Here is a 25,831-nt window from a genome sequence, read left to right as displayed (position 1 = left end):
CAAGTATAGTTTGTCAGTTATAGGATTTAATACTGAGATTACAGTACCTTGACACCTTGTTTCTTATTCAATTTATAACCCATTTTACAATCTTGATGCTTATTTGTATGCATGGTCACATACAGTGGTACCTCGGGTTAAGAACTTAATTCGTTCTGGAGGTCCATTCTTAACCTGAAACTGTTCTTAACCTGAAGCACCACTTTAGTTAATGGGCCTCCTGCTGCTGCTGCGCAGCCAGAGCACGATTTCTGTTCTTATCCTGAAGCAAAGTTCTTAACCTGAAGCGTTATTTCTGGGTTAGCAGAGTATGTAACCTGAAACGTAACCTGAAGCGTATGTAACCTGAGGTACCACTGTACGCCAGCAAATGTGCATTAATGGATCTGATCCATACACACACCATTTGAATGGGTACCAGTTTATGCCCACAAAAGCATCCAGCAGAACACAATTAACTACTGACATCACCTTGCAGAGGATTGCCATTTCACTGGAGGCAGTGATGACTGAATGAAATAAGTATAGACAAATTATATAGAAAACTAAGATGGGCACAATAATAGCACTTTTTGGTTTTAAACGAAGCCTTATATTTTCAGAAATGTGCAGGGATTGAGTGCATTTATTTATTTTTGTTATTGAGAAATAACCTTTTGAAATGAAAATTTCCCAAGGCCATTTACATCTACTTATTTATTTATCAATAAAATCATTTATAGGCTAATACAGTTAATGCAAGAACACTTGAAACCAGTGTCTAAATCAATGTCAACAGCAGGCTACAACTGTTTCCAATTAAACCAGTAAAAAGCCTTAGCCTTTTTTAAAACAGAAATGAATGACAGTTTAAAGTCCAACTCACCATTTAAATAAAGAACAGATTGAAAAAGAAACGTATTTAAAGCCCACTTAAATGCAAGCAGGGAGTGGGCTAGACACACCTCTCCATGACTGGGGAAGTTTCGTAAAAGAATTAAAGGTGATAGAAGTTCTAAGAAAGTGCCTCACCCTGAGTGAAATATAAAGCAAGAACTTCCCATAGGCCCTGCTTATATTTTCAACAGTGTAAGTGTATATTTTCTCTTCCTGCAACACTTCCTTCCTATATAAAACATGGGTAGGCAAACCAAGGCCCGGGGGCCAGATCCGGCCCAATCACCTTCTAAATCCAGCGCATGGACGGTCCGGGAATCAGCGTGTTTTTTATGAGTAGAATGTGTCCTTTTATTTAAAATGCATTTCTGGGTTATTTGTGGGGCATAGGAATTCATCCCCCCCTTCAAAATATAGTCCACCCCCCCCAAGGTCTGAGGGACAGTGGACCAGCCCCCTGCTGAAAAAGTGTGCTGACCCCTGCTATGAAACATACTCTCATGTACATCAAAATGATGTCTGTACTACAGCAGCAATTGCCACGTTGAGGGTCATGCTCCATTAGTGGGTTAAGTAGGGACTTCTGTGAGGCTTCCTAGGAGGATAGGCTGTAGTGTAGTTTAAGAGATTAAGTGTGTTATGTGGGAAATGTCACCTTCAGAAACTAGAAACAGGATCACGAGACCTTTAATTTTCAGTACGTCAGTTCCACAGAACAGAAAAAGGTGGTCTATTTCAAATGGCATAAGCAAACCAGATCTCTCCAATGAGCTGTGTTTCTGCAGTTTTAAAACAGCACCCTTAAGAGTGGAGTATGGTCCAGTGAGCAGCTTCTTAGGCTTGGACTTGAATGAGTGGGTTTGTCTGCTACGGATGCACTAAGCAGCCTGGGAGAAATCCCTTTCCCTCACCTTCATATTCTCATCTGTAAAAAGGCAAAATAAGTTACCTACCTATTGCATAACTTCAAAGATTAGATGTAGCAAGGCTCAACACTGACTGCAAGGTATCCCCTTAGAATTGGATCTGAAAGTCCCGCTTTGGTGTGTTCCTGTGTCTGCTGATGATGCAAAGAAAAGGTGCTAGTTCCTATCCCTTATAAGGAACACCAGTGTAAATACTGAAACGTCTTTACTGTTTTAAAGTGTTAATTGCCACAATCTTTTATTTGTTCACTTTGAATTTGGAGATTTGTATGGCATGGCTCAAACTGCATTTTAACTATCTAATCTTCGGCTATGTACACATTAGCAGCTTAAAATGCAGCAAAGTAATTTCCCCCACTGCATTTCAAATACTTTTAAACATTGCTGTACACAGCAGAGTGGGGACATCTTCATTTGATGCACATTACCTGACCTGTATCTCCATGTCCCATCCCTCCTGTTCAATAGAGCTGTCATCTGCCCATGCACTATGGCTGTCTCAAATGTACACCTCTCAGCTTGTGGTTTACGTTTTCAAACTGGGTGGAAGCTGGTTTGAGGGGAAGTACATAAACACAAGTATTTTTAAAGAAACAGAAAAATGTGCATGGATTGTGGCTAAAGAAAGACAAATGTACCAGTGGTGGGAACACACTGGAGCTGGATTGAATGGTAATGTGTGGACAGCCTTTATCTCTACCTCTTTCATAAGAGCTTTTTGAAGGGGCATAAATAAATAGATTCCAAAAAAAGAGTACGGTAGTTTTGTATCACAGTGAAAAGTTAAAGAAAATATTTTAACAAAGTAATGAAATGTGAAGGTGATGGTGACAGGGTGTTCCACCTCACCCCTTATATATAGCTTCAGAATCCACATAGGACAACACATTTATTAATTATTATTAATTATTATTATTATTAATTGGATTTTTATATAGGCCTGTATCAGGGGGTCTCAGGGTGGTTCACAGAATAAAATCACGATACAAAACCACAAATATATAATAAAAACAAAAACAACTATGATGTAATCAGGAAATTCTTCATTAAGGTAAGATGTTACACAAAGGGAGGGAGGCTTTTTTCTTAGTACTCTGTGCACTTTTTTTTGTACCCAGATCTACCAACTGTTGGAAGGCATGATACTGAGCTGCTTGGCTTGCTGATTCAGCTGAAAACTCTTTTCATGGAAAGAGCAGAATAGCACAAAGACCTTTTATAAAGTGAAAAGCACAACAAAGAATTCTGGATAACTCCAAGGCTTGCCACAATTTCGTGACATTCTGGTTGGTCCTAGTAAATGTTATTACATAACTGCGCATTTTGAAGGCTTACCAAAAAAAAAAAAAAAAAACCCCAACCTGTGGCAATTACTTTTTTAACGTGTCGTCCCTCCAGCCCACCCGCGGCAAGGCTATGTATTGATAAACTCTGCCAGTTGAATTTCTGCCCGTCCTGCCGCAGTTAAAAAGCCAAGAAGCCCGACCGGCGGGGCGGGGGCTGTTGGGGGAGAAGAGGGGGGCGGCGGAACACCAGAAAAAGCGGCGCATATATACGCGCACTTCTCAACCGCAAGATCTTCCTTGCACTGCAAGTGGGCTGGTCTGGATGACCCCGGGATCCCTTTCCCACTCGACCTCCCCCTGAGGCCCATTCGGGGACGCCTGGCCGCTCTCCCTTCCCACTTCCCCTGAAGCCACACAGCCGGCCTCCTCAGTTGGAGCGGGCGGGGAAAAGGGAGCCGAGGAGGCCGGTGGGAGGAGACGCGCCGCCGCCGGTTGCCGAGCGAGCTTTTCCCGCCACCTCCTGACGCGATCACGGGGCGCTGCCGCGGGCCTGGCCAAGCAGCTCCCGGAGGCCGTGGCCCCTGCACCATGCCCGGGCCGCGGGAGAAGACGCTCCTCCCCGGCTTGCAAGGCCTCCGATAGAGGAGCCTGTACGAGGAGGCCCGTCTCTTTCCCTTTCTCCTCCTTTCCTTTCTCGGCTTACGCGGCCGAGCCCCGCCTCTCAGCCGGGCTGGGCGGAGGCAGAGCCCGCCCGGCACCATGTGCTGAAGGCGCTGGGTGCTGGCCGAGCCCAGCCGCGTCTCCCTCTTCCCCTTCCTCCTCCTGCCGCTGCTGCTGCGCTTGCGAGGGACCCAGCGCGGCCCGATGGCCACTGAGGCGGCGGCGGGGCCCAGCGCCCGCCTGCCTTCGTCGCCCGCGCGGAGGGACTTCTACTGGCTCCGCTCGCTTGTCGCCGGAGGTAAATACAGAACAATCCTCTTTATTTGGTGGGCAGGGATGGCGAGGCGAGGGGGCCGGCGGCCTCTTGGTGCTCGCACGACACCCCCCCCCCGGCAAAACAACAACAACAATGTTTTTGGACGCCCGGCTGCGTTTTCCCTTTTCGAGGGAAGCTCGGAATCCCCTTAACTCTGATCCGTGGAATTCCCACGATACGCTCGTCTTGGGTTTTTTTGCTTGCACGCGCCCACCGCGTTGCCCTTGACTCCGTTTGCTCTGCGACTTAGGCTCTCGTCGCCCTTCAATGCTGCCTACTGTTGAGTTGAGAACCAAGGCGGAGCTTGCTCCTTGAAGAAGAAGCTATACTTATAGCCGCGACACATGTCCCGGGGTTTTATTCTCTTCTGACTGCTTCGCCCCGAGTCCTTCTTCCAAATGTAACTGGGAGCTTCCTTGGTATAAATGGTAGATCGAACCGAGGTGATAGGGCAGACGTTCGTTAAAGAAACTCTGAAAGATAGTGTCTGTTTCCTAAGAACTTGACATGCATACCTGTATCCGTTCCCTAGGTAAGAAAGAGACGTAATGTACTACAGGCAAACATCTTGAACCCTGCTTAATAACCGTTATCAGATTAATTGTAAGCCAAATCAACAATAAGCATAAGACAGCAGCTTGCTTTCCCCCTAATCTTGAAAGATCTGACATCTAAAGGTTATTTAAATGACAGTTTAAGTGGTAAGGAAAGAGTTAAGAGCCGAATACAGTTTGTAACCGGAGGTACCACTGTACTGCATCCTAAACTGTTTCTGAGCTTTTGTATCATTTGTAGTTGATCTGACTTGGAAGTTGAATGATACAGCACAAATGCTGCAGAAGGGTTGGTGGTATGGTGATGGTCCAGAGTTAACATCTTGATACAACTGTTCCATAATTACAGTACTGCTGAGCTGTACCAACATTTAGTGATTGATTTGGAACAGGGCTGGAGTTGGTGAGCCTTATGAAAAAGTATTTGATGCCTTGATATACTTGGCCCTGTGATATAGCGAAGATACCTCTATACTTGCAATAAATTAAATAAATAAGTACAGTACCTATAATGGGTTCTCTGTCTGCTGAATCACAGGCTCATATTTCAGAAGAGTAGTCTTGTTGTAGCAAACACTGTTGTTAAGGTTTCATAAGATTCTTCATTGTTTTCATATGACCAGGAGTGTTAGGTTTTTCGCAACTTGTAGGAGATATTAGGAAACAGAATCTCCACCATAAGGTGAGGCATTTCTGGAAATGAAGATCAGCATATGTAGTACAATGCATCAGCTTTATGTTGCCAAAAGAAAATGGAACAGAATAGGAAACCTTGTGCATAGATTGCATAACATGACTACTTTGCCAGTGAAGATCATGCCCACTGAGTGAGGGGAGCCATGCTTTTCAGGTATGGGATGAACCTTGAAAAGATAAGTTTAAAAATAACTTGCTGAATGTTTGACATGCTGTAACATTTGGCAGTCAGCAAACAGTGTTGTTCACTTTTGTCTCTGAAAGGTGTTGCAGGATGCTGTGCCAAAACAACCATTGCTCCATTGGATCGAGTAAAGATTTTGTTACAAGCTCATAATCGTCATTACAAAAATCTTGGTAAGACAGTTTTCGTGTATTTGCATTCTTGTATTTGTAAGGGAAGTATATTTCATTTTCAATTTACTGCAATATTGTCAGCAAATACAGAATTTGGAGGCACATTTGTGTTTCATCCCTGTGCTTTTCAGTGAGATTTCAAAGTTAAAATTTTGCAAACCTTGAATTTGGAAGATAGGGTTGATACTGTTTTTTCTCTCCACAGGCAGCAACCATTTTCCCTCCCTATGTGTTGTGTAGCACATTTAAGTGCACTCTGCCCTGTTACCCCCCCTGCCTCTGTTATGCCCGTTTCCCTTACTCCTCCGTTCTGACCTATGTGTCAGTGATCACACATCAGTTGGCTGGGCCTAACATGGTCACTGTGACAGCGCCTTATAAAAATGGCCGACTTTCTTTCAAATTAATGTTGCCAGGCATTCTTTTCAGAGCTGGAACCCACATTTAGCCAAAACATGCATTTGGAGACTCACTTCTTCATGATTCTCCATATATTTTTTATGGTGCTAATCATGGGCGTAGCCAGGATTTTTGTTTGAGGGGGAGAACCAAAGTTGTTGAGTTTGTTTTTTTAGGAGACCACCCCCTAAAGTGGTTGAATTTTTTGGGGGAAATCACGGGTAAAAATACCCCCCAAAGAGTACATTCTGGGGGGCAGGCTTCTGCTAGGGGGGGGGAAACCCCACCCACCCTTGCCTACACCAATGGTGCTAGTTCTGCTATTGCAATCCACTTTAGGTCAGGTTGCAGTCTGGTAACAGATGCTAGTGTCTGAAAATCCAAAAATTGAAGATACAGTATAGTTTGACTCCTGTATTCTGATGCACAGTGAATGGAAGCCAGTAAACCCAATAAAAATTCAGAAGCATGTGGGAAATGTTCACAATGCCATATTTTAAGGCTAAGCTGCTCTCGTTTGTTCCCTCATTTTGTATGACAGAATCGACATTGTATGACAGAATCGACATTACCAGTAGCCTTGTCTGAGGCCCTCAGCTGTGGGGACTTCACTCATTCTCCTCTCCCAACTGCATATTGTCACTGACCTCACATGGAGGTCCAGTTTGATGTTGGAAAATCCCATTGAGTTTGAATTATTTCACTCACCAAGGAGTGAACATAGTGGTACTTAACGTATTTACTCGAATCTAATGTGCGCCTTTTTTTGGCCAAGTCACGTTGAGAAAATTAAGTGTGCATTAGATTCAGTGGCACATTTACATTCGCCAGCAAATACTTTTTTTGGTTTTAAGGTTCTGAAAATTGTGGTGTGCATTAGATTCGATGGCACATTATACTCAAGTAAATATGGTACTTCTGTGTAGCTATGTATAATATTGAGCGAAGAGAGGCCAACTCCTAGTTTGCACACACTTTGACTTGATTGCCAAGTTCAGCTGAAATTGGTAAATGTTTTTAATGCAATGTGATGAAAGAAGTTCTAAGGACACTGTATATTAGGAGATCCTCATATGATATTACTTTGTCCAAATGGCCAATATGGTATAACGTAGCCCCCCCAAAAAGAATGCATCTGTGTTTATTAATTATAATTTGTTAGATCAGTTTTAAAATGTTTTGATTAACTAAAAAGGAGCCCTATTTAAATCAGTAGATTAAAACAAACCCTGTTTTTTTAAAATACTCATGTTGATAGAAACTGCAGTTAATGAATACTCAACAGGTGTTTAGTTTGGTATGTGTGTGAGAGAATGGGGAATGTTGCTAAGAAAATCGGATACAGCACTTGTGTGCATAAACCAAAATCAGAGGATTTTCTGTAGAAAGATAAGTGGAATGAAAATGCAATCTTTTCATTTGATTCTAGCATGGCGAGGGTGTATTTGTCGCAGGCTTGCAAACATTCTAACTACATGTGTCCCTGAACAAAGCAGGGTTTGTAGAAATTAGGTGAGGCTGAGTAAATATCAGCAAAGACTGTTTGAGCAAAGTCCTCCTCCACTGTTTATATGCCATTATCAGATGTCATTTTTCCTTCCTCCCAAGTTTTGAGGTCCAACTTTCCCTTTTTATTTCTTCCAGTTACTATTTTGGGGGGTTGTTAATAGAAAATTTGATTTAGTCTCTCATTTGTACACTCACCATTTCTCTTCACTTGGTTCTTTCAGCCTGTTTGTTTCTATCATTCCTCCTGCCCAGCTTCCTGAACATGCTGTTTATCTTATTATAAAATCTTCTTTACTTTGTTGGATCGTTTAGCTATCGCTTTCTGTTGGTTGTCTGATCATTTTCTTCTTGTTTTCACCCTTTATTCATCACAGGCGTGATCTCTACATTGCGTGCTGTTCCCAAAAAGGAGGGCTACCTGGGATTCTATAAAGGAAATGGAGCAATGATGATTAGAATATTTCCATATGGTGCAATTCAGTTTACAGCATTTGGCCAGTATAAACAGGTAGCTGCATTTAACTTCCCTGATGCCAGCTGTACTATCTGTGGTTGGTTAATACATATAAATTGACATATTTATTATGTATAACTGCCAGTTGCCTTATTTCTTTTCCCCAAAAAGGGTGTTTTGAGTAATGCAATTACTTCCAGTTTTTTTGTTTATGCTGTAAACATCAAGACTATTACCTTTGCAAGTCCAATTAAAAACTTAAAATTGAACAGTATAACAGTAATGATTGGTTGAGTGAGGCCAAATAAACTTGACACTTAACTTGTGCCCTGTAGTGTTGTATGGCACAGCAGGAGAAATTAAAGGAGGAGCGACAAGAAAAAGCACTCCTGTTAGGGGCCTCAGGATATACCACAGCATTTTGTGGCCGGACATCACTTGTATAAATTGAAATATATTATGAGTTGCATAAAACTTGTTGAATTTCTTAGCACCAGTTACCCTCTCTATATTATTGACATTTATTGACCTATAAATGCGTAATCTGTTTAAGCAAATCATTTTACATTTCATTCTATATATCATTAAAATGTCAAATATGTCTTTGTATGTAAATCACATAATCTGCACAAGTTGGCTCTTTCCGACATCTATATGAAATGGAGCAACAGGGGAATATGAAGAACAGTGGTACATTCGTTTAAGAACAGCTTAGTTTATGAACAACTTGATTTAAGAATGCTGCAAACCCAGAAGTAGGTGTTTTGGTTTGTGAACTTTGCCTTGGAAGCAGAACATGTTCTGCTTCCTGTTGAGTGTGTTCCATTTGTAAATTGTTATGGGAAAGCACGCCTTGGTTTAAGAACGCTTTGGTTTAAGATCGGACTTCCGGAACGGATTAAGTTCGTAAACCAAGGTACCACTGTACCAATTTCTAAATAACTGTTTATCCCAAATGCTTACATACGGTATAAGATGGATAACAACATATATAAGAGTAGTGTTTGAGATACAGCACAGCCTTTTTTTTTAGTGGTGTTTACCCTTTGGAATTCTCTGCACCTGGAGAGCTTCCAAGCTGCTGCTCTTTCTGTAGATCAGTGGTTTTCAACTAGTGTGCTGTGGCACCCTGGGGTGCCTTGAATGATGGTTAGGGGTGCTGCATGGTGCCTCTGGGAAGCACCTTTCTTTGGGGCAGCGGGGGGGGGGGAAGGGTGTCAGCTCAGACCAGGGATGGCAGCAGCAGCTGCCCAGAGGACTCCCAAGGAGAGGGGAGAGGAGAGGAAGCTGAGGGAACACTCCACAAAGGAGGGTGTTTGAAAAGGGGTGAGGGGCTGCCATCTCTGCAGGCAAGGGGTGATATAAATGGGCTCCGGAGCCCCACAGGGGTGCTGCAGAAAGAATGTAGTTGGTCAAGGGAACCATGGACCGTGCAAGTAGATAAATAGGTACTGCTCCGGCGGGAAGGTTAGTGGCATTTCCGTGCGCTGTTCTGGTTCGCCAGAAGCAGCTTAGTCATGCTGGCCACATGACCCAAAAGCTTTCTGCGGACACTTCCGGCAGCGATGCCATTGCGGGTGGTCGTGGGCTGCTTCGGCTGCGAAGCGCCCAGTCCATCCCGGGGGTTTGGAGCCCCGCTACCGCAAAGCGGGGCTCCGGTGGGGTGCGGGAAGAGCGTCCCGCACCCTGGGCTCCCCGGCTGTGCCCGTTGTGGCTCCGAACCCTTCCCTCGCTCCCCCTGTAAAGGGGGAGTGGGGGTGAAGGGACGACGGAGCCAGGCTATAGGGGACATGCCCCAACCGGGATGTAAATGCGGCGACAAATCCTGTGATGAGCGTCTAAGTTCTACCTGTCTTTAACGATCTGAAAGAACCCGGTGGTTGTGAGTATTTGACTGACTTTTCTATTTTTGGAACGATCCGGGGGGAAGAGGAAAGGGAGCCTGCCTCCCTCCCTTCGGGAGAGAAAGAAAGTAACCAGTTTAAGTGACTGCTGCTACAATAATGGATACAAAGTGCTCGGAATTTGAAAACTGAGACTGCTGAGTTTTCCCTTTGGGGAATAAGTGGGGAGAAAATATCTCCATTTAAAGTTTTGGTCTTTACACTCTGGCTTCAGAAAAAATGGCAATGGAAAATTTGGACTGACGTGGGAAACAATTGAAACAAAGGAAGGAAGAGACAGGAACTGAAATTTGACACTCACTCACCCTCCCTTCCAAAATGCTGGACTTTGTGTTTGAACTTGTTTTGAACTCTGGTCTAAAGGATGAAGAAATGCTTACTGTCTTGAGGCTGGAACTGCTTAATCGGAAATTGCAAGTCTTGAGTGGGATTATAAATAAAAAGAATCTATTTCCCACAGAGGAGGCTTTTCAAAAGTTTTACACAATGGAAGCAAACTTTGGCAAAGAGCTGGAAGGGGTGCTTGAAGGATGGTCTGAAATGGCTGGGCAACTCCGGGAAAAGGAACCGTTTGCTGGGGGTGGCAGCCCTGGAACGGGAAAATTTATAATATCCAGACCCCGAGGTGGGAGCTCGGGGCCAAGGGACATGGAATTAAGATATCTACAAGAAGTAGAAGTATGGTACAAAGAAGCGGAGGAGCCCAGGAAGGATGTGATGTGTACCCTGAAGCTCGATGCAAGGTCTGTTGTGAATGCTGCCTGGATCTGTGGACATTTGGGACAAGAAGACAACTGGAGGATTGGTTCTGGCGAAAGACAGAGAAAGACAATGGACAGAGGGGGTGTGGGATGAAGTATTAAATGTAAAACCCAAATGGTCTGTTATGGTATCTGAAATCGGAGAGTGAAGTTTGTTAATTATAAGTTTATTTTGAATAAGCAAGGAGATATTGGATTTTAAGTTAAAAGCAGCATGATAAAGGACAGAAGAAATAAGTTTAGTTTTTTATAAGAATATTCTGCTAAGATTTATGTTATAATAGGATGATTAAGAGAATTGTGCTATCTTTAATTGAAGTTAAAAAAATTTTACAGAGAAAAGTTGTTAAGAAAGTAAAATATGGATTTAAAACCGAAGGTGAAAAGGCGGGGGAAGTCAAACGTCAAGATTCAGAAATAGAATTTTTTTTTGTAAGGTATACAAACAAGAAGAAGAATCCTGGCATTATGTGTATTTGTATTTGTTTTGTATTTGTAGGTGTGGGTCTGGGTATGTGTTGTATTATGAAAATGTTAATAAATTCTTCATAAAAAAATAAAAAAAAAAGCTTTCTGCGGACAAACGGCCTATAGAGTGAGATGAGTGCCTCAACCTCAGAGTCGTCCATGACTGGACCTAACGGTCAGGGGTACTGTTAACTTTACCTTTACTGTCAGACAGCAATAACTGGCATTGCTAAAACATAAACCAAAATTAAAATAAAGTTTATTAAGATATCAGTTGTATATAAATACCTTAAAATAAAATAAATATGATGTTGTTTTGCCACCCTGGTTGCATTTGGGAGGAAGGGTGGGATATAAATTAAATAAATAAGAAATATATTAAAGTAGTGTTAAGGCTGTTATTTAAAATGTAGTCAGAAGCATTAAACCATTTGTTTGTTTTCAGTGTACTGACTAGTGAAGCTCACTTAAAGTGTGCTGAAGGATTATTGTTTTTTCACTCTATAAATTTGATCTTTTCATAGATGATAAAGCAGAAGCTTGGCATTTCTGGGCATATTCACCGGTTAATGGCTGGATCCATGGCAGGTATTTCCTTCTTATGTATACTTAACTATTCTTTCATTTTGCTTGCCAATCTTTAAATTGCAGTTTAGTAATCAAAGTCCAGGCTAAAGGCTGTTGTTTTTAATCAGTTAAAGTTAATAAAATAGATAATAGAATCATAGAATTGCAGAGTTGGAAGGGACTACGAGGGTCATCTAGTCCAAACGCCTACAGTGCAGGAATCCCTTTGTCCACGTGATGCTCGAATCTGCAACCCTGAGATTAAGAGTCTCCTAACAGCATCCAAATCCATTTGCATGATCAGAAGTGGCTATAAAACTTTCTGAAAAAGAAAGCTATGGTTTACATGCAATTTCTGAAAAAGAAAGCTGTGGTTTACATGCTCTCCCACTCTTTCCTGATGGCTGTAGCAAGCAGGGCATACACAAGTACAGTAGTCAGAAATAGTTTCCTACTGAATTGTGCTTCATGATTGCATTTTTGATTACCCTAGCTATTAGCCAGTTATAATTCCACATTTGTATAGCCCCCCTTTTAAAAAGCAATTTAAGATGTCTTGCATGATGAAATACTTGGATTTCATCTTTCCCAAGTCCATTGCTAATCAATTTCATTTGGGTATTCTTGAATGCTAGTATTAAACAGGGAGAAATATCTCCCCACCCCAATTATAGTTTGTTAAGCATCATAACAAGGTAAATCCTCCTGAGGTCTATTTTAACTACCGGTACATCATAATCCTCATGGATTGAAATAGTTGGTTAGAGCATCTTTTCCCTCTACATACAATACACAAAACTGCAACACATGGAAATAATTTCACAAGGAACTACATATTTATGGTCTCTGAAATTTATGTGTAAGCTGAGGAATAGAAAGGGGTAAGAGAGAAATAAAAAGAAGAAGGAAATAGAAAGGGAAATTCACTGCAAGAGATTATGGGGTAGCAATAACACCTTTCCTGGTGTAGCTGGCAGGGCACATCTAGTGCAAATGGAGATCTAATGTATTATATAAGAAATGAGCACATGAACAGTCTTCACATTTTTAGGTATAGTGCAAGAGTGGCCTGGATAATATTAATATGGAAGGAAGAATGAAAACACACTGATATGTGCAGTCTGAATGTGAATTTTAGGTTTTGTATTAGTGGTGCTAACACCAATGTAGTTTGAGCATTAGAAATGCAGAGAAAACTTGTGAAAACTTCCATGGTTCTTGTTTCATTTCATTTCACTTTTAATTTGTATACTGCCTTTCTTTATTAATATACACAAGTTGGTTTACAGGCTGAAGAAACAACTTATTAACAACCTGATCCAATACAAAAATGTCAGAATTAAAACATAACTTTAAAATAGACTTGTATCAAATAAAGTAATATTCCGTAACCTATTAGAATATAATACTACACAATAAAATAAAATAAAATATCAGCAAATAATAATTAAACAGAAATTCACTCTTAACAATTACAATAATTAATTTCTAAACTCTAATCAATTAAAAATGAAAGCAAGTCCCAGTGCATAAATTAGCACAAAACAAATTGAGAAGCAAAGACACAAATTGAGAAGCAAAGACAAATAAAATTATTTTCCCCCCTCAATAGTAATCCTTCTAGCACTAGGAGGGGAAATTTCTTTGCATCAAGTCTGTTGTAATGCGTCTTTTCGAAGTGGCAAATATAAACATTATGTGGAAAACTTTCCACCCTGGATTTCCTGAGTCTTGTGTAATTCAAATCTTGGTGGATAATTGCCTTAGTCTCCTTTAAGGAAAAAACAGACTGAAGCAGAGGGGAAAACATGATTTCAGCTATTTAAAACACAAGTGCCCTTCATCCCAGGCATTTTGAGAACAAAGGGATTTAAGCCTTCCAAATGCAAAAGCAGGAAAAAGTACCAAACACATGGTTTATGCTGGTTTCATTTCCGGGGGGGGGGGGGGAATAGTGTGCTACTTTCAGCATATGAAACATGCACATTTTAAAAGTATCATTCCTTTTTTTCTAAGTTGCAGTGATTTTAAGGAAGCAGCTTAGTTCTTAACCAGAGTGTCTGTGACTTAACTGATTCCTTAAAGTTCTGCATGACACCATTCATTCCTGTGTGCAGCCTCCCTGACTTTAGCATGTTACTTGCATAAAAATGATCTGTGTTCCCAACTCTTTGGAGAAATGACTTATAAGCATGAAAGTACAAGTCCTCCAAATGTGAAAACAAGGCTGAGTTTTAAAAAATCACCCTCTATTTAAAGGACCCTTTTGTGTTTTTCTGTTAGCGATGTTCTTGATATTGGCATGTCACAACTGTGTTGCCCAGTTCAGGTCGTATTTATGGTTTTTTTGTTTTGAAGGTATAACTGCAGTAATTTGCACTTATCCTCTTGACATGGTGAGAGCACGTCTGGCATTCCAAGTAAAAGGGGATCACACATACACTGGAATTATTCATGCATTCAAGACCATTTATACAAAGGTAGCTTGTTTATCTCTTTTGTTTTAGTGCTATTGTGTTGCTGGTTTCTGAGGCTAACAATTTTTTTAAAAAACCAAACTTTTAAGGATCTTGAAACAGCTGTTCTGTGTAAACATCTCTCTCTGTTCTGCTGTTTGTAGGCAGATGTTGATAGCTGCATACTGTACTGGGAGAAGAGTGGCAGAGTGAAAAATACAGTTTTGAAAACGATACTGCTCATGAGATTTGATAGTGGTTCACAAAATAAAACCATAGAAACATTTATGTTTTAAATGTTATGATTATCTGTCAGCCCTATTGTGTGGCTGTGCCCTAGAATGCACCCTAAATAATAGTAACAAATAAAACCATTCCCAGTAAACAGCAAAATCAGCAAAACAAACAGAACAAGAGCATGCAATAGTAAAAAAAATCTCATACTCTTAAGTCATCAACTCTCTTTGGAAGTACAGTAGAAGACACAGTATTGTCTTTTTAGGAGAAAGTTTCAGAGCAGTGAGGCTGCCTCAGAGCAGGTCCTGCTCTTTGTAGAGACCATTCTAGGATTAAACTAGATGCACACATGCTTAATAAACATCTATACCTGTGTACCTGAAGGAGCAACTCCACCCCCATCATTCAGGCTGGACACTGAGATCCACAACTGAGTTTGTCCCTGAAAGTTTGGATCAGATCACAAAATTTGCTTATAAAGACACACCTTTAAAAAAATAAAAAATAAATAAAATACCTGGCCAAAAGGAAAAGGCTGATTTCATTTCCTTGTGCAAAACATCACGCTAATCTAATGTATTTGCTAATCTGAATTGTTGATTTTTTAATTAATTTCTAAATTTATTCTTTTAAAGCAATAATTATTAATTTTAATGTACTTTAATTTTAATACGGCCAACCCCTTTTTGCAGTGTTTTTCAACCTTTTTTGGGCAAAGGCACACTTGTTTCATGAAAAAAATCACGAGGCACACCACCATTAGAAAATGTTAAAAAATTTAACTCTGTGCCTATATTGACTATATATAAAGTAATTTTTCAATTTTTCCCACGGCACACCAGGCAACATCTCGCGGCACACTAGTGGTTGAAAAACACTGCCTTTTTAGATCAAATCTCAGATCAGTTTTAAATTGCATTTATTATTGATTCTGTATGAGTCTTTTGTGTGTGTGTGTGTGCTGGTCGTCGACCGTAATAAAGTTTTAATTGGCTGAAAAAATGTATTTACACTTTGTACTCAGTGCAATTAAATATTTGTTGTTTGTTTGTTCTTTTCATCATTGGCTTACTCCAAAAGGAAGGTGGTTTGCAAGGATTTTATCGTGGGCTTACGCCAACAGTTGTAGGAATGGCTCCATATGCAGGTGAGTTGAACTTGAATGAGAGTCTTTCCCAGTGTTTCTCTTGGTGTTTAATTTTGATTCGCAAAACTGTTCACATTGCTTCTGTTAAAATAAAAATTGCAAAAATTGCTAGGATTTGCATAGATACTGGCAGAGAAAGTTGCTGCCGGGAAATTATTATATAATTATAGTGAATTGTTTGTGGAACATGCCCCCCAACTAGTACAGATGTACACTGAGAGCCATCTATAAAATGCTCTACTGACTGTCCTTAGTTGTCCTAACAGTCTGAAAGATCTGCATAAGCACAAAATCACTGGTAAAGTAAACAACTATTACAGACTGTTAACAAAAATGGAAATATGCACTCTTATAGCCACATGGAGTCTCTTTTTTCCTTGAATTTTAAACAGTGATCTTGACATCTATTCCACTGTGCATTCTAGTATTTATAAGGGTTGTTTTTGCACCAATCTATCTGCACTTGTATATTCCTCAATTCTGAAACCAATTGTACGGTTCCTGTTGCCTTTTGTCTTGACTCCTGTTGTTGATTTTGAGTATCTCCTATCACTTTTTTCTTTCATTTGTAGTGGGGAAGGTATTTTTCTAATATCAATACATGTTTCACTTCACCTGGAATAGACTGAAAGGTGTAGCATGGCATTTACATATTCATTTCCTTTTCAGAAGCATTTTAACTCTTCCCCGTAACACCCATGTGAAATTTTTCTCACCTGCCTATCAGTACTAAGTGCCTTCAAGAACCCCAGACTGGTTCTTATCATTAGATCCCCCTGTTGAGCCCCTCACTCTTCCAAAGTAAAGATAGAACTCTTCTCATCATTAGGCACCTATTTATATTTTATTCGGGTTCAGGGTTCCTGTCACCCTTATTAATTTCTGGCAAGTAGGGACCTTACCTACCCTATTGCTTAGTATAGCAGCCAGTGTGATGTAGTGGTTAGGAGCTGTAGACTCGTAATCTGGTGAACCGGCTTCGCGTCTCCACTCCTCCACATGCAGCTGCTGGGTGACCTTGGGCTAGTCACACTTCTCTGAAGTCTCTCAGCCCCACTCACCTCACAGAGTGTTTGTTGTGGGGGAGGAAGGGAAAGGAGAATGTTAGCTGCTTTGAGACTCCTTCGGGTAGTGATAAAGCGGGATATCAAAGCCAAACTCTTCTTCTTCTTCTTCTTCTTCTTCTTCTTCTTCTTCTTCTTCTTCTTCTCTTTCTGACTTTACACTGTGCAAATTGCCCATGGACAACCTCCTGTCCTCCCCCCTTAACTGTCTCTGACTGGTTCCCTTTACCAACCTTCCTTCTGCTTGCTATCTTGTTTACTACAACTACTTCCCTGCAAAGTTTCTCAGTCTTGCCTCCATACTTACCCATTGTTGCCCTCTCCTATTCACCATCAAGCTTCTTCCTCCACATCTGGCCCCCTGCTTCTCTATATGCACATGCTCTCCTCCTTCCATATACACATGCTTCTTCCTTCTCTCTCTCTCTCTCTCTCTCTCTCTCTCCCCCCCCCCCCGTCCTCACACACACATTTACATGTTTCGGTTCCCGAGGTGCTACTTTGAGGCATTCCTCGAGGTCTCTCCAAAGCACCATAGGAACTGTGGTGCCTGGTGCACCTCACACCCCAATTTAAACTCTTAAAATACACATCCCAACATAATTCCCACATCCCAGATACTTTGTGCCAGATTGCGGTGTTGGTGTCAGATGCAAGTGATAAGCAAAAATGAAGATTGATTCTCCAATACATACTTGAAAACAATTTCACAATGTGACTATCCTCAAACAGAGAAGATGTGACTCAGCTACGGTTAATCCAGAGCTTTCCAGACTTTGCATGTTGGTGACAGACTTTTTATACATGCATCATTTTGAGGCACAGTAACACAGTTTTACTAGCAAACCAGAGGTTAAACTCACCCCTTTCCAGCCCCGGGAGGAGCACAGGGAGCGTTCACGTGACATACCTACACACTACAGCCAACACACTATGGTGTTGTGACACAGTTTGGAAAGCTCCGATAAGTTCCATTGATTTTTTTTTCCTCCATGAAGATTGAGCTTGGTGCAAGCTCTACACTCCTTTTTATATATGAGTTTTAACTGTGCCTAACCTTTGGTTGGATTGTGCCTTTGTTGTTTATGTAGCTTGTTGTGGTATTGTTTCCATTAAAGTTACATTTTTCCCTTTCAGGTTTCCATTAAAGTTACATTTTTCCCTTTCAGGTTTCTCATTTTTTACCTTTGGTACCTTAAAGAGTGTGGGACTTGCCCAAGCGCCTACCCTGCTTGGGAAGCCTTGCTTAGATAATCCTGATGTCTTAGTTTTGAAAACTCATGTAAATTTGCTGTGTGGTGGCATAGCTGGAGCAATAGCACAGACAATATCGTAAGTTTTTCTAGTATTTTACTGCACTGAATTGTTAGGATAGCTTGCATTAGTATTGTAAGTAAACAAAATTCCTACCTTGGAAATCATGAAATTTTAATTTCGTCATAATTTTAGGCATCAGCCACACCTTTGTGGTATGGGAAGAAAGCCTATTGCTCAATTTAAAATGGGGCAATAATGCCCCAGGCAAAAAAGAAACTTTCATACTTGAATAGTAAAGAACAGTATATTATGGCATTTGACACCAGAGATATCTATTTTCAGGTCTCACCCTATGTTTTGTGATTGCATTTTTAAGGTTTTAAACTTTTTTTTTGTTTTGTATCTTAAATTGTTGTAATCCACTGTGGAACCTTAGGCTGCTGCTGTTGCAATAATGATGATGATAGATGCTGCTGACAGTATATTGTATTCTGCAAAAGTTTTTGAAGGCTGCAACTCTTTGAGTTGTAGACCTAGACATAGCTTTTATTCATTATGACTTCCTTCAAAAACATTTTAATTGATCAGTTTGTTTATTGATAAGAGTGCAGTCCATTAGGCAACTGCTTTCTCTGTCAATTTAGTAAAACTGTACTATTCCAGCTGGAAGTTGGAAAATCATGATCTTTATACAGCAGTGATAATGTGAGTTATAATATCTTGTATAGTTGTCAAATTAAACCTCAGGGAGGATCAGAGAATGGTTGGAGTACCTCATACTACCAATTGGCTATGCCAAGCCGATCTGGACTTGATCAATGACTAGAAGTCCCATGTAAGAGCAGTGTACAAATATAATATAATAAAAATACTAAAAAGCTAGACCCCAGAACATGTTGTTTTCCAAGGGTTTTCAAAGTCCAACTTTAAAAATGAGAAAGTAAAACAAACCTCAATAAGGCTAAAATCCTATTCCCACTTGCCTAGGAGTAAGCCCTATTGAACTCAGTGGGACTTATTTCTGAGTAGAAATGTTTAGGATTGCACAGTAAATATGTATTGTAACATACAATAAATGTTTTTCCAATATAGTATTTATGAATTACATAGGCTGGCATTTGCATTACAATGTATTTTAGTTTTCTCAGTTTAAGTATTAGAGTGAGAAAATTAAAATACATTTCTCTGTATTCTAACCTATCATTCCTTTTTTGCAAGGAGCTCATGGTAGCATAAATAACAGTTCTCTCCCCATTTTATCCTCACAACAGCCCTGTGTGGTAGGCTAGGCTAAGAATTAATGACTGGCCCAAGGCCACCCAATCAGCTTCATGGCTGAGTAAGGATTTGAATCTGGCTATTATGCAACACTAACTGCTAAATCACACTGGCAATACAGGGTGTTAAGAATTTTAGATGCTGCTTTAAATATTATAGGTCAGAATTTTTTTAAAAATGAGCTGCAAAGGTGTTTCACACAACTTGATGCCAGTGAGTTCCATTATTTTTCCCCTGGCACCTCCTTTTTACATATAATATGTTTAGTTGTGTGATGGGCAGGTATGTTACAATTTTTGGTCCTTTAAAATATTGGGACTTTGTTCCCAAAGTTAGTTACTATGGTGTCAGTAAAGGAGGTGTAAGCATGTCCTTTCATTGAGAGAGCTGAATACGAGGGACCTAAATGCTTAATTTGGGCTGGATTGTGGCCTTTTTCTGTTTACTTCATCCACTGCAAATGTGGTATTGAGCCTTAAACCTTGTTTTTACGCAGACCATGTTTAACTTCAGAGTTTATATTTCTATGAAACTGAATACATCCTGTATTTCTTAATACTTGTTTGATTTTTGTGTTTATTTTTCTGATAACTTTAAGTAGCATAAACTTGAACCTCCTATTTTCTTGTAAAGGAAACCCTAGTGTAAAAAAAGTTCATAGTTCTGTAAAAACAGTTCATGTTTAACATGCAAAAAATCATAGGCTCTATCCTCAGCTGCTCCTTTCTAAAAAAAATGTGGGAGATCTTTGACATTGGAGCTAGGAAATACTTTTGCCTGAGACCTAGGAGAGCTGATTCTAGTCAGAGTAGATATTGTATTTACACAAATCTAATGTACCATCGAATCTAATGCACATCTCAATTTTCAAAACCTTGAAACCAAAAAATTATTTGCTGGCGAATGTAAATGCACCATCAAATCTAATGTGTACCCTAATTTTTGTGATGTAATTTGGCCAAAAACGGTGTGCATTACATTCGAGTAAATACGTTAATACTGGGACAGGTGGACTAGTGATCTGATCCAGTATAAGACACCATCATATGTTCCACACAGTTCTTATTTCTCATATGAATTTCCTTTAACTGTATTTATTGTACAAATACTTGCAGCACTATGGGGTTTTTTAATTTTTAATTTATTAAACAACAAAAAACAGACAATACACACAAAGAAGAAAAAAACAACACACAAAGAGAAAAACAAACAACAAAATAATGTAAGTTCAACTCAAAGAGCTTGTTTTGGGGGAAAAACCATCTTTTTCTTTCCAGATATCCTCTTGATGTAACACGTAGACGAATGCAGTTGGGAGCAATACTTCCGGAGTCCGAAAAGTGCCTGTAAGTTTAGTGCCTTAAATTAAATTGAAAACTGATATCTTATTCTGCTACTTTATAATAGCTCTTTACAATTTTAGCATCCTTTTCTTGTCCTTTGGTGAAAAGATATATATTTTTTGCAAAGTTACAAAATTTATACCAGCCAAAGATGCATTTTGGCAAATTTCTACAGTGCTACATTTAAAAAGTGGGTAGAGATTTGTTCTCAGTGTATGATCTAATGCATCAGTTTCCTTCCATCACTTCTTATCCTTGATGTAGAGATGGGAGTTTGTCAGTTTTTAATAGGCAACCATAGTGGACCCAAGTTTTCAAAAACAACAGATGAAAGAGGTGTAAGCCGGTTTCTGGACTGTGTCCCTTCAGACTACAGGTAGGGATTCATTCACATAACAGTTGGTGGCGTCTCCATACACAACTGGCACGTCAGGAAGAATTCTCACCTTAGTCACCCTTCTGAAATGCTGGTTTGAAGTGATACAGTCCTGAAACAGGCTTCCTATCACATTTCTACCCCTCCAAAATTATTAACATTTCATTATGTTGTGCATATCAGAAGCAGTTTATCTGTGATGTAAGAAGTGGCTGCCACAAATGACTGGTCTAGTATGCATTCTGGGGTTGCAGAATAACAGCTCTGAGCCATAAGGCCACAAATTAGAAATGAAGGCTTCTTAATGCATTATGGCTAGAGTCCTCAACAAGCCTTTGGTGATTTTTGTCCTAATCATTATCAGACCTGTACTTTAAAAATATGTTTTTATTGTTAAATTGCTTCAGGATGTTTTGTGGAAAGCGATTGATTGATTGATTGATTGATTGATGTGGATGTGAAGACCCAGAACTTCCCATGGACTAATTCCTCATCTCCTGTTTTCACCTCTCTTTAAATTGCTGACAAGAAACAGCCTGCTACAAAACTAAGGCAGTTATGCTTTTTGAGGTTACAACCCTATACTGTATGCATTTACCAGGGAGTGAGCTCCACTAAGATAACTAGATCTGAGGAAGCATTGATAGAATTGCTCTGTAAATTTCATAAATATGCCAAATACAACAATCTTACTGGTTTATTACTTTATAAATAATACATTTTGTTACAGTACAGGTCATATGAAAATGAATATTGCATAGATTTCCTAAGGGAATAAACTTTTTCCTCATGACTTCAAATTTTCAAAAAACAAACAAACATTTTTGGGTAGTGCTCTATGCAATTTTTACTAATTTTCATGTAACTTTTCCAGGAGACTTCCTGGTGGAATGTGTTGCTTATTATGGTGGATTGTGTTCTAGTTCGTAAGTAGGAGATGTGGGACAGTTGGATTTTCAACCTAAAGCAACAAATATTTGTGCTCTTTCTGCATGCTATATTTCTTAAGTCCTTTCCATATGTTAAAAAAGAGACCTACCGGTAATCCACAACTTGACAAAGTTTTGCATCCTTCTTCTAACAACCACCTTGCTTTTTCCCCCAATTCCAATTTCCTGTGCTGCACGAGTGAAAACATTTTGTAGCAATTTTTAGTAACAAGTTTGTAAAATTCAAATATTGTGTAGTAGTTTCTAGATTTTTAAACCATTATTGAAAGCGAATAGTAAAGCTTTCATTTTAAGTATATTAAAATTTACTCTATTCTGTTTCTAGTACAATGGTACAGACACTGAAGTATGTTTATGGAAATCATGGAATACGAAGAGGATTATATCGAGGATTATCCCTGAATTATATTCGGTGTATTCCTTCACAGGCTGTTGCCTTCACCACGTATGAATTTATGAAGCAGTTCTTGCACCTCAATTAGACTCTTAAATTTTATTGAAAAACAATTATTGTTTTTGTATTGTATTTATCTGTGAAAATTCCCATGGGAATCACTGGTTCTTATAGTGCTTTCTTTACGAGAAGAAGTATAGAATGTAAATGCGACAGAAGTTGAATAAGTTCTTTGTTATGCGTACATACAATGTGGAAGGTTACCGATGGAAATAAAAATAAATTGGGGAACTTACTTTGAAAAGTAAATCAATTTTAGGAGTTCCAAATGATTATTAAAAAAAATCCATTTCAATAGGTTTGCTTTCATTTTTTTAAATTGGAGAGTTTAAGTATCTGCTTTTCTAAAGAGTTGACAATATACATTAACTAAAACATAAGAGTAATTGTAGATCCGCTTGGAAACCCATTTCACTGAATTCACTTTGACTTGCTTTCATGCAATTAAGTTTAAGGTTCTGCTGTAGTACTGCAGTCAACAAGCCAATTACTTCAGAATTTATTAATGTAATCTCATTCATGAATTACAGTCCCTTCATTTTATTTTCAGATTTTCTAGTAGCTAGAAAGTATATAATTTCACGATTTATTTCCACGATACAGATCTGCCTGAGTGGGAACTCAAAAGTGGTGCTCGGTTTCTTTCAAGGGGTTTGCAATACTTATTTTTTGTCTTTGAACTATTCATAATGCTGCTTTACAAACTTCTGTTAGCGGTTGGAGTAGATGTGGTATAGAAGATCATGTGATGTTTTGGGGGTTGCTTTTAAAATTGGGAAAGTGGTGCTCTAGGAGGCTTTGTTTAGGCCTTTCCTGCAGTTTATCCCCCCCTTGTCCCACAATAAAGCCGATGCAAGCTTCATGGGATGCAGGAGAATAAGAAACAGCATCTCCGAACTTCAAATCAGCCACATGGAGTTCTTGGATATAAAGCAAACATAGGTGATTGTTGTCATGCACCTCCCATTTCATTTCTACTTTGCCCCTAAAACACTTTTACATTAAGCTCGGGGAACTGTTTTCAAAAAAGTAAGTCTAAAGCCTTATTGGACTCCTGGAATTCCATGACCTTTTGGATACTGGATCTTACTTTTCTATATGACATACCTCCCCATTCTAGTCATGCCTACTCAGAAGTAAGTCCCACTGAATTCAGTGGAGCTCTCAGGTAAACGGATACAGGCAGTATCCTAAAGAAGCTTATCTTATTAATCCAGCACAGTTGAAACACTCTAAACCCTTTCATCCCATTTCTGACTTCTCTCTGATGTGCCTGTATCACCTGACCGCTATGCTTTCCATGTGTTGGAGGGGGAACTTTTACAGTGTGGCAGCTTCCTGATGTATATATTCACCCTCCAATGCATAGAAGGTGGAGAGTCGGGGGGAGGGAACATGCGGGGGGAAGAGGTACAGTCCTACTCTCCCCTCTCACAAACATGAGCAGTTGCACAAATGTTATGTGATTGATTGATTGATTAATTAGGAAACACATTTAAAATGCGTTTTAACTTGTTTTAAGCTGCTGTTGATTTGGATTTGATTTATATGATTCAGTACTTATACAGTGGTAGGGGGCATGAGGAAACAGAAATGAACTTTATGGGTCCAATATTAAAAGTACACAAGGCTATTGAAAGTTGAGGTTATCCTACAATTTACAGGAGTCTTCACAAAGCTGGGGCTGATGGGAGTTGTAGTTGGCACCAGGTTGGTTAAGGTTGATTGATAGCACTTCATCTAATATGAGTAAGCAGGGTCCTATCCTCGCATGGGTTTTGTTTTGGTCAGATTGAGAGCATCTAAAACATTTTTCATATGGATCAAGATGCGCACACTTCTGCTGGAAGGTTAATTAATACTTTTACTACAAGGCCACCTTTCTGAAACAAGCAGGAATTTGCAGCTTTAACTACTTGCTGCGTTTCCCCCATGCAGCCTGTATTACAGAGCTGAAGAACCTGTTCTTCTCCTGATGTTGTTCGACTCCAACTCCAGTAAAAACAGTGATCCGGGATGAAAGTTGTAGTCAAGAGTTCTAGAGGGCCATAGGTTCCCCTTCCTTGCTGTACACTGCAGTATATTCTACTGCACTGAGTGATTTTCTTCTTCTGTGCCTTCTATTATGGCTTCTCTGGTAATAGGATGCAACTTATTCACTTATCTCTCAACGTTGAAAAAAGTCGCAACCAACAGTGGGAACTTGGGCTTTTCAGTAAAGTTCTAGCCACATTGCATGACATGGGGGTGGTACATCCTATTTTGCTGCTTGAGGCTGTCTGTGCCATACACACCCCACACTGGTGCAGAAGCATCAGTGCTGATTTCCTGTAAGATTTTGCAATGCTGGCGTTGCTTCTCCCCCAGTGGTGGAGGTGGCGGGGCTTCTGCAAGGGTGCCACCCTGGGGGCTTCCACCCCAAGGTGGCAGCATCACCCTACCTAATGGCTGGCCTGGCCTGAGATTACAGCTTTGCTGTCCACTGTTGGTTTGGCTATGTCTTTTTTTTCAAGAGGACCTGCCCACTTTTTGCAACAAATCCTACTTATTTTGCCTATTGGTTTTATGGATAGGTCAGTTTTAGGAGGCCTGGATAAGTGTCTTCCCTTTCAATAGCAGCCTTCCAATTTCACCTTCCTATTACTAGGAACAATTTGTGTGTCTTGGTTATTTTTTAAAAATGGGTTTATTTGATTAAGAGTGTCTGATTTTGCCAAACTTAAATGCTAAAGCTATTGCAACACTTCTCAAAATGTTTTATGTAAAGCAATATAATTTATTTTTTTGTAAATATTGTATATGGAGTATGAAACTGGTAAGAGCTATGTTACCAAATCTAGCAGCAGCTGTAAAAATCGCTTTTAGTAATAGTCCATAGCTGGGATATAACAAGTTCTGTGGTTTGGTTTTTTTTTATAATTGAAATATATGTCTTTTGATATTTGATATTATTGTCCAAGAGACGTATGTATTTTATTTTACACTGAAATGTCTTGAATAGCAACATGACTAAGTATACCAGCCAATATAAAAGCATGTGTTTGGAATTTTATATTTTTTCTGTTTTATGCAATTTAAAATGTTTGATGAAACAATATTAAAGTGACTACAGTTAATCTCTGGTCTTATTTGAGATTTTTTAAAATGAAAACTTACTAAGGTGTATCTTCTAAACATCTTAATTTTTTTTAAAAAGCATGATCATTAAGACAAGTAAGGTTTTTATACAAAAAACTCATTTGCATCAAAGTTCATGTGCCACAAATTACCCAGTAGAATTTATTTCTAAGTAAATGCTCAGAATGGCAGCGACATAATTGGCAACATTGCTTTCTTTTCTTGTGCTGACTTTGGAGCATTCTTTGATTCTTGTAATCCGCTTTTCTATTGAATGTTTGGCCCCTTTCCAGCGGCTTAGTAAAGTTACTATTGGAGAATAGTGCATAGATCCTGTATTCACTAAATTTATAATCAAACACCTTTTTAAAAGACTTTTATAACAATGAAATGTAATGGATTTCATGGGACAATCATGC

At 39.5% G+C, this 25,831-nt stretch overlaps 1 protein-coding gene across 1 annotated transcript; it reads left to right on the top strand.

Moving 5' to 3' along the window:
- Positions 1 to 3,379: 3,379 nt before the first annotated feature.
- SLC25A16 (solute carrier family 25 member 16) lies at positions 3,380 to 25,411 on the top strand. The gene is made up of 9 exons (XM_033148982.1): positions 3,380 to 4,046; positions 5,579 to 5,671; positions 7,954 to 8,087; positions 11,691 to 11,754; positions 14,092 to 14,213; positions 15,507 to 15,573; positions 17,807 to 17,969; positions 20,450 to 20,518; positions 22,167 to 25,411. Exons 1-9 carry the CDS (start codon positions 3,953 to 3,955, stop codon positions 22,321 to 22,323), a joined length of 963 nt encoding a protein of 320 aa, XP_033004873.1. The 5' UTR covers positions 3,380 to 3,952; the 3' UTR covers positions 22,324 to 25,411.
- The last annotated feature ends 420 nt before the right edge of the window (positions 25,412 to 25,831 follow it).

The sequence above is a fragment of the Lacerta agilis genome, chromosome 5 (genome assembly GCF_009819535.1).
Source record: "Lacerta agilis isolate rLacAgi1 chromosome 5, rLacAgi1.pri, whole genome shotgun sequence".
NCBI lineage: Eukaryota > Metazoa > Chordata > Lepidosauria > Squamata > Lacertidae > Lacerta > Lacerta agilis.
Note: the sequence above shows the minus strand (reverse complement) of the source record. Positions and strands in the feature narration are given on the sequence as shown.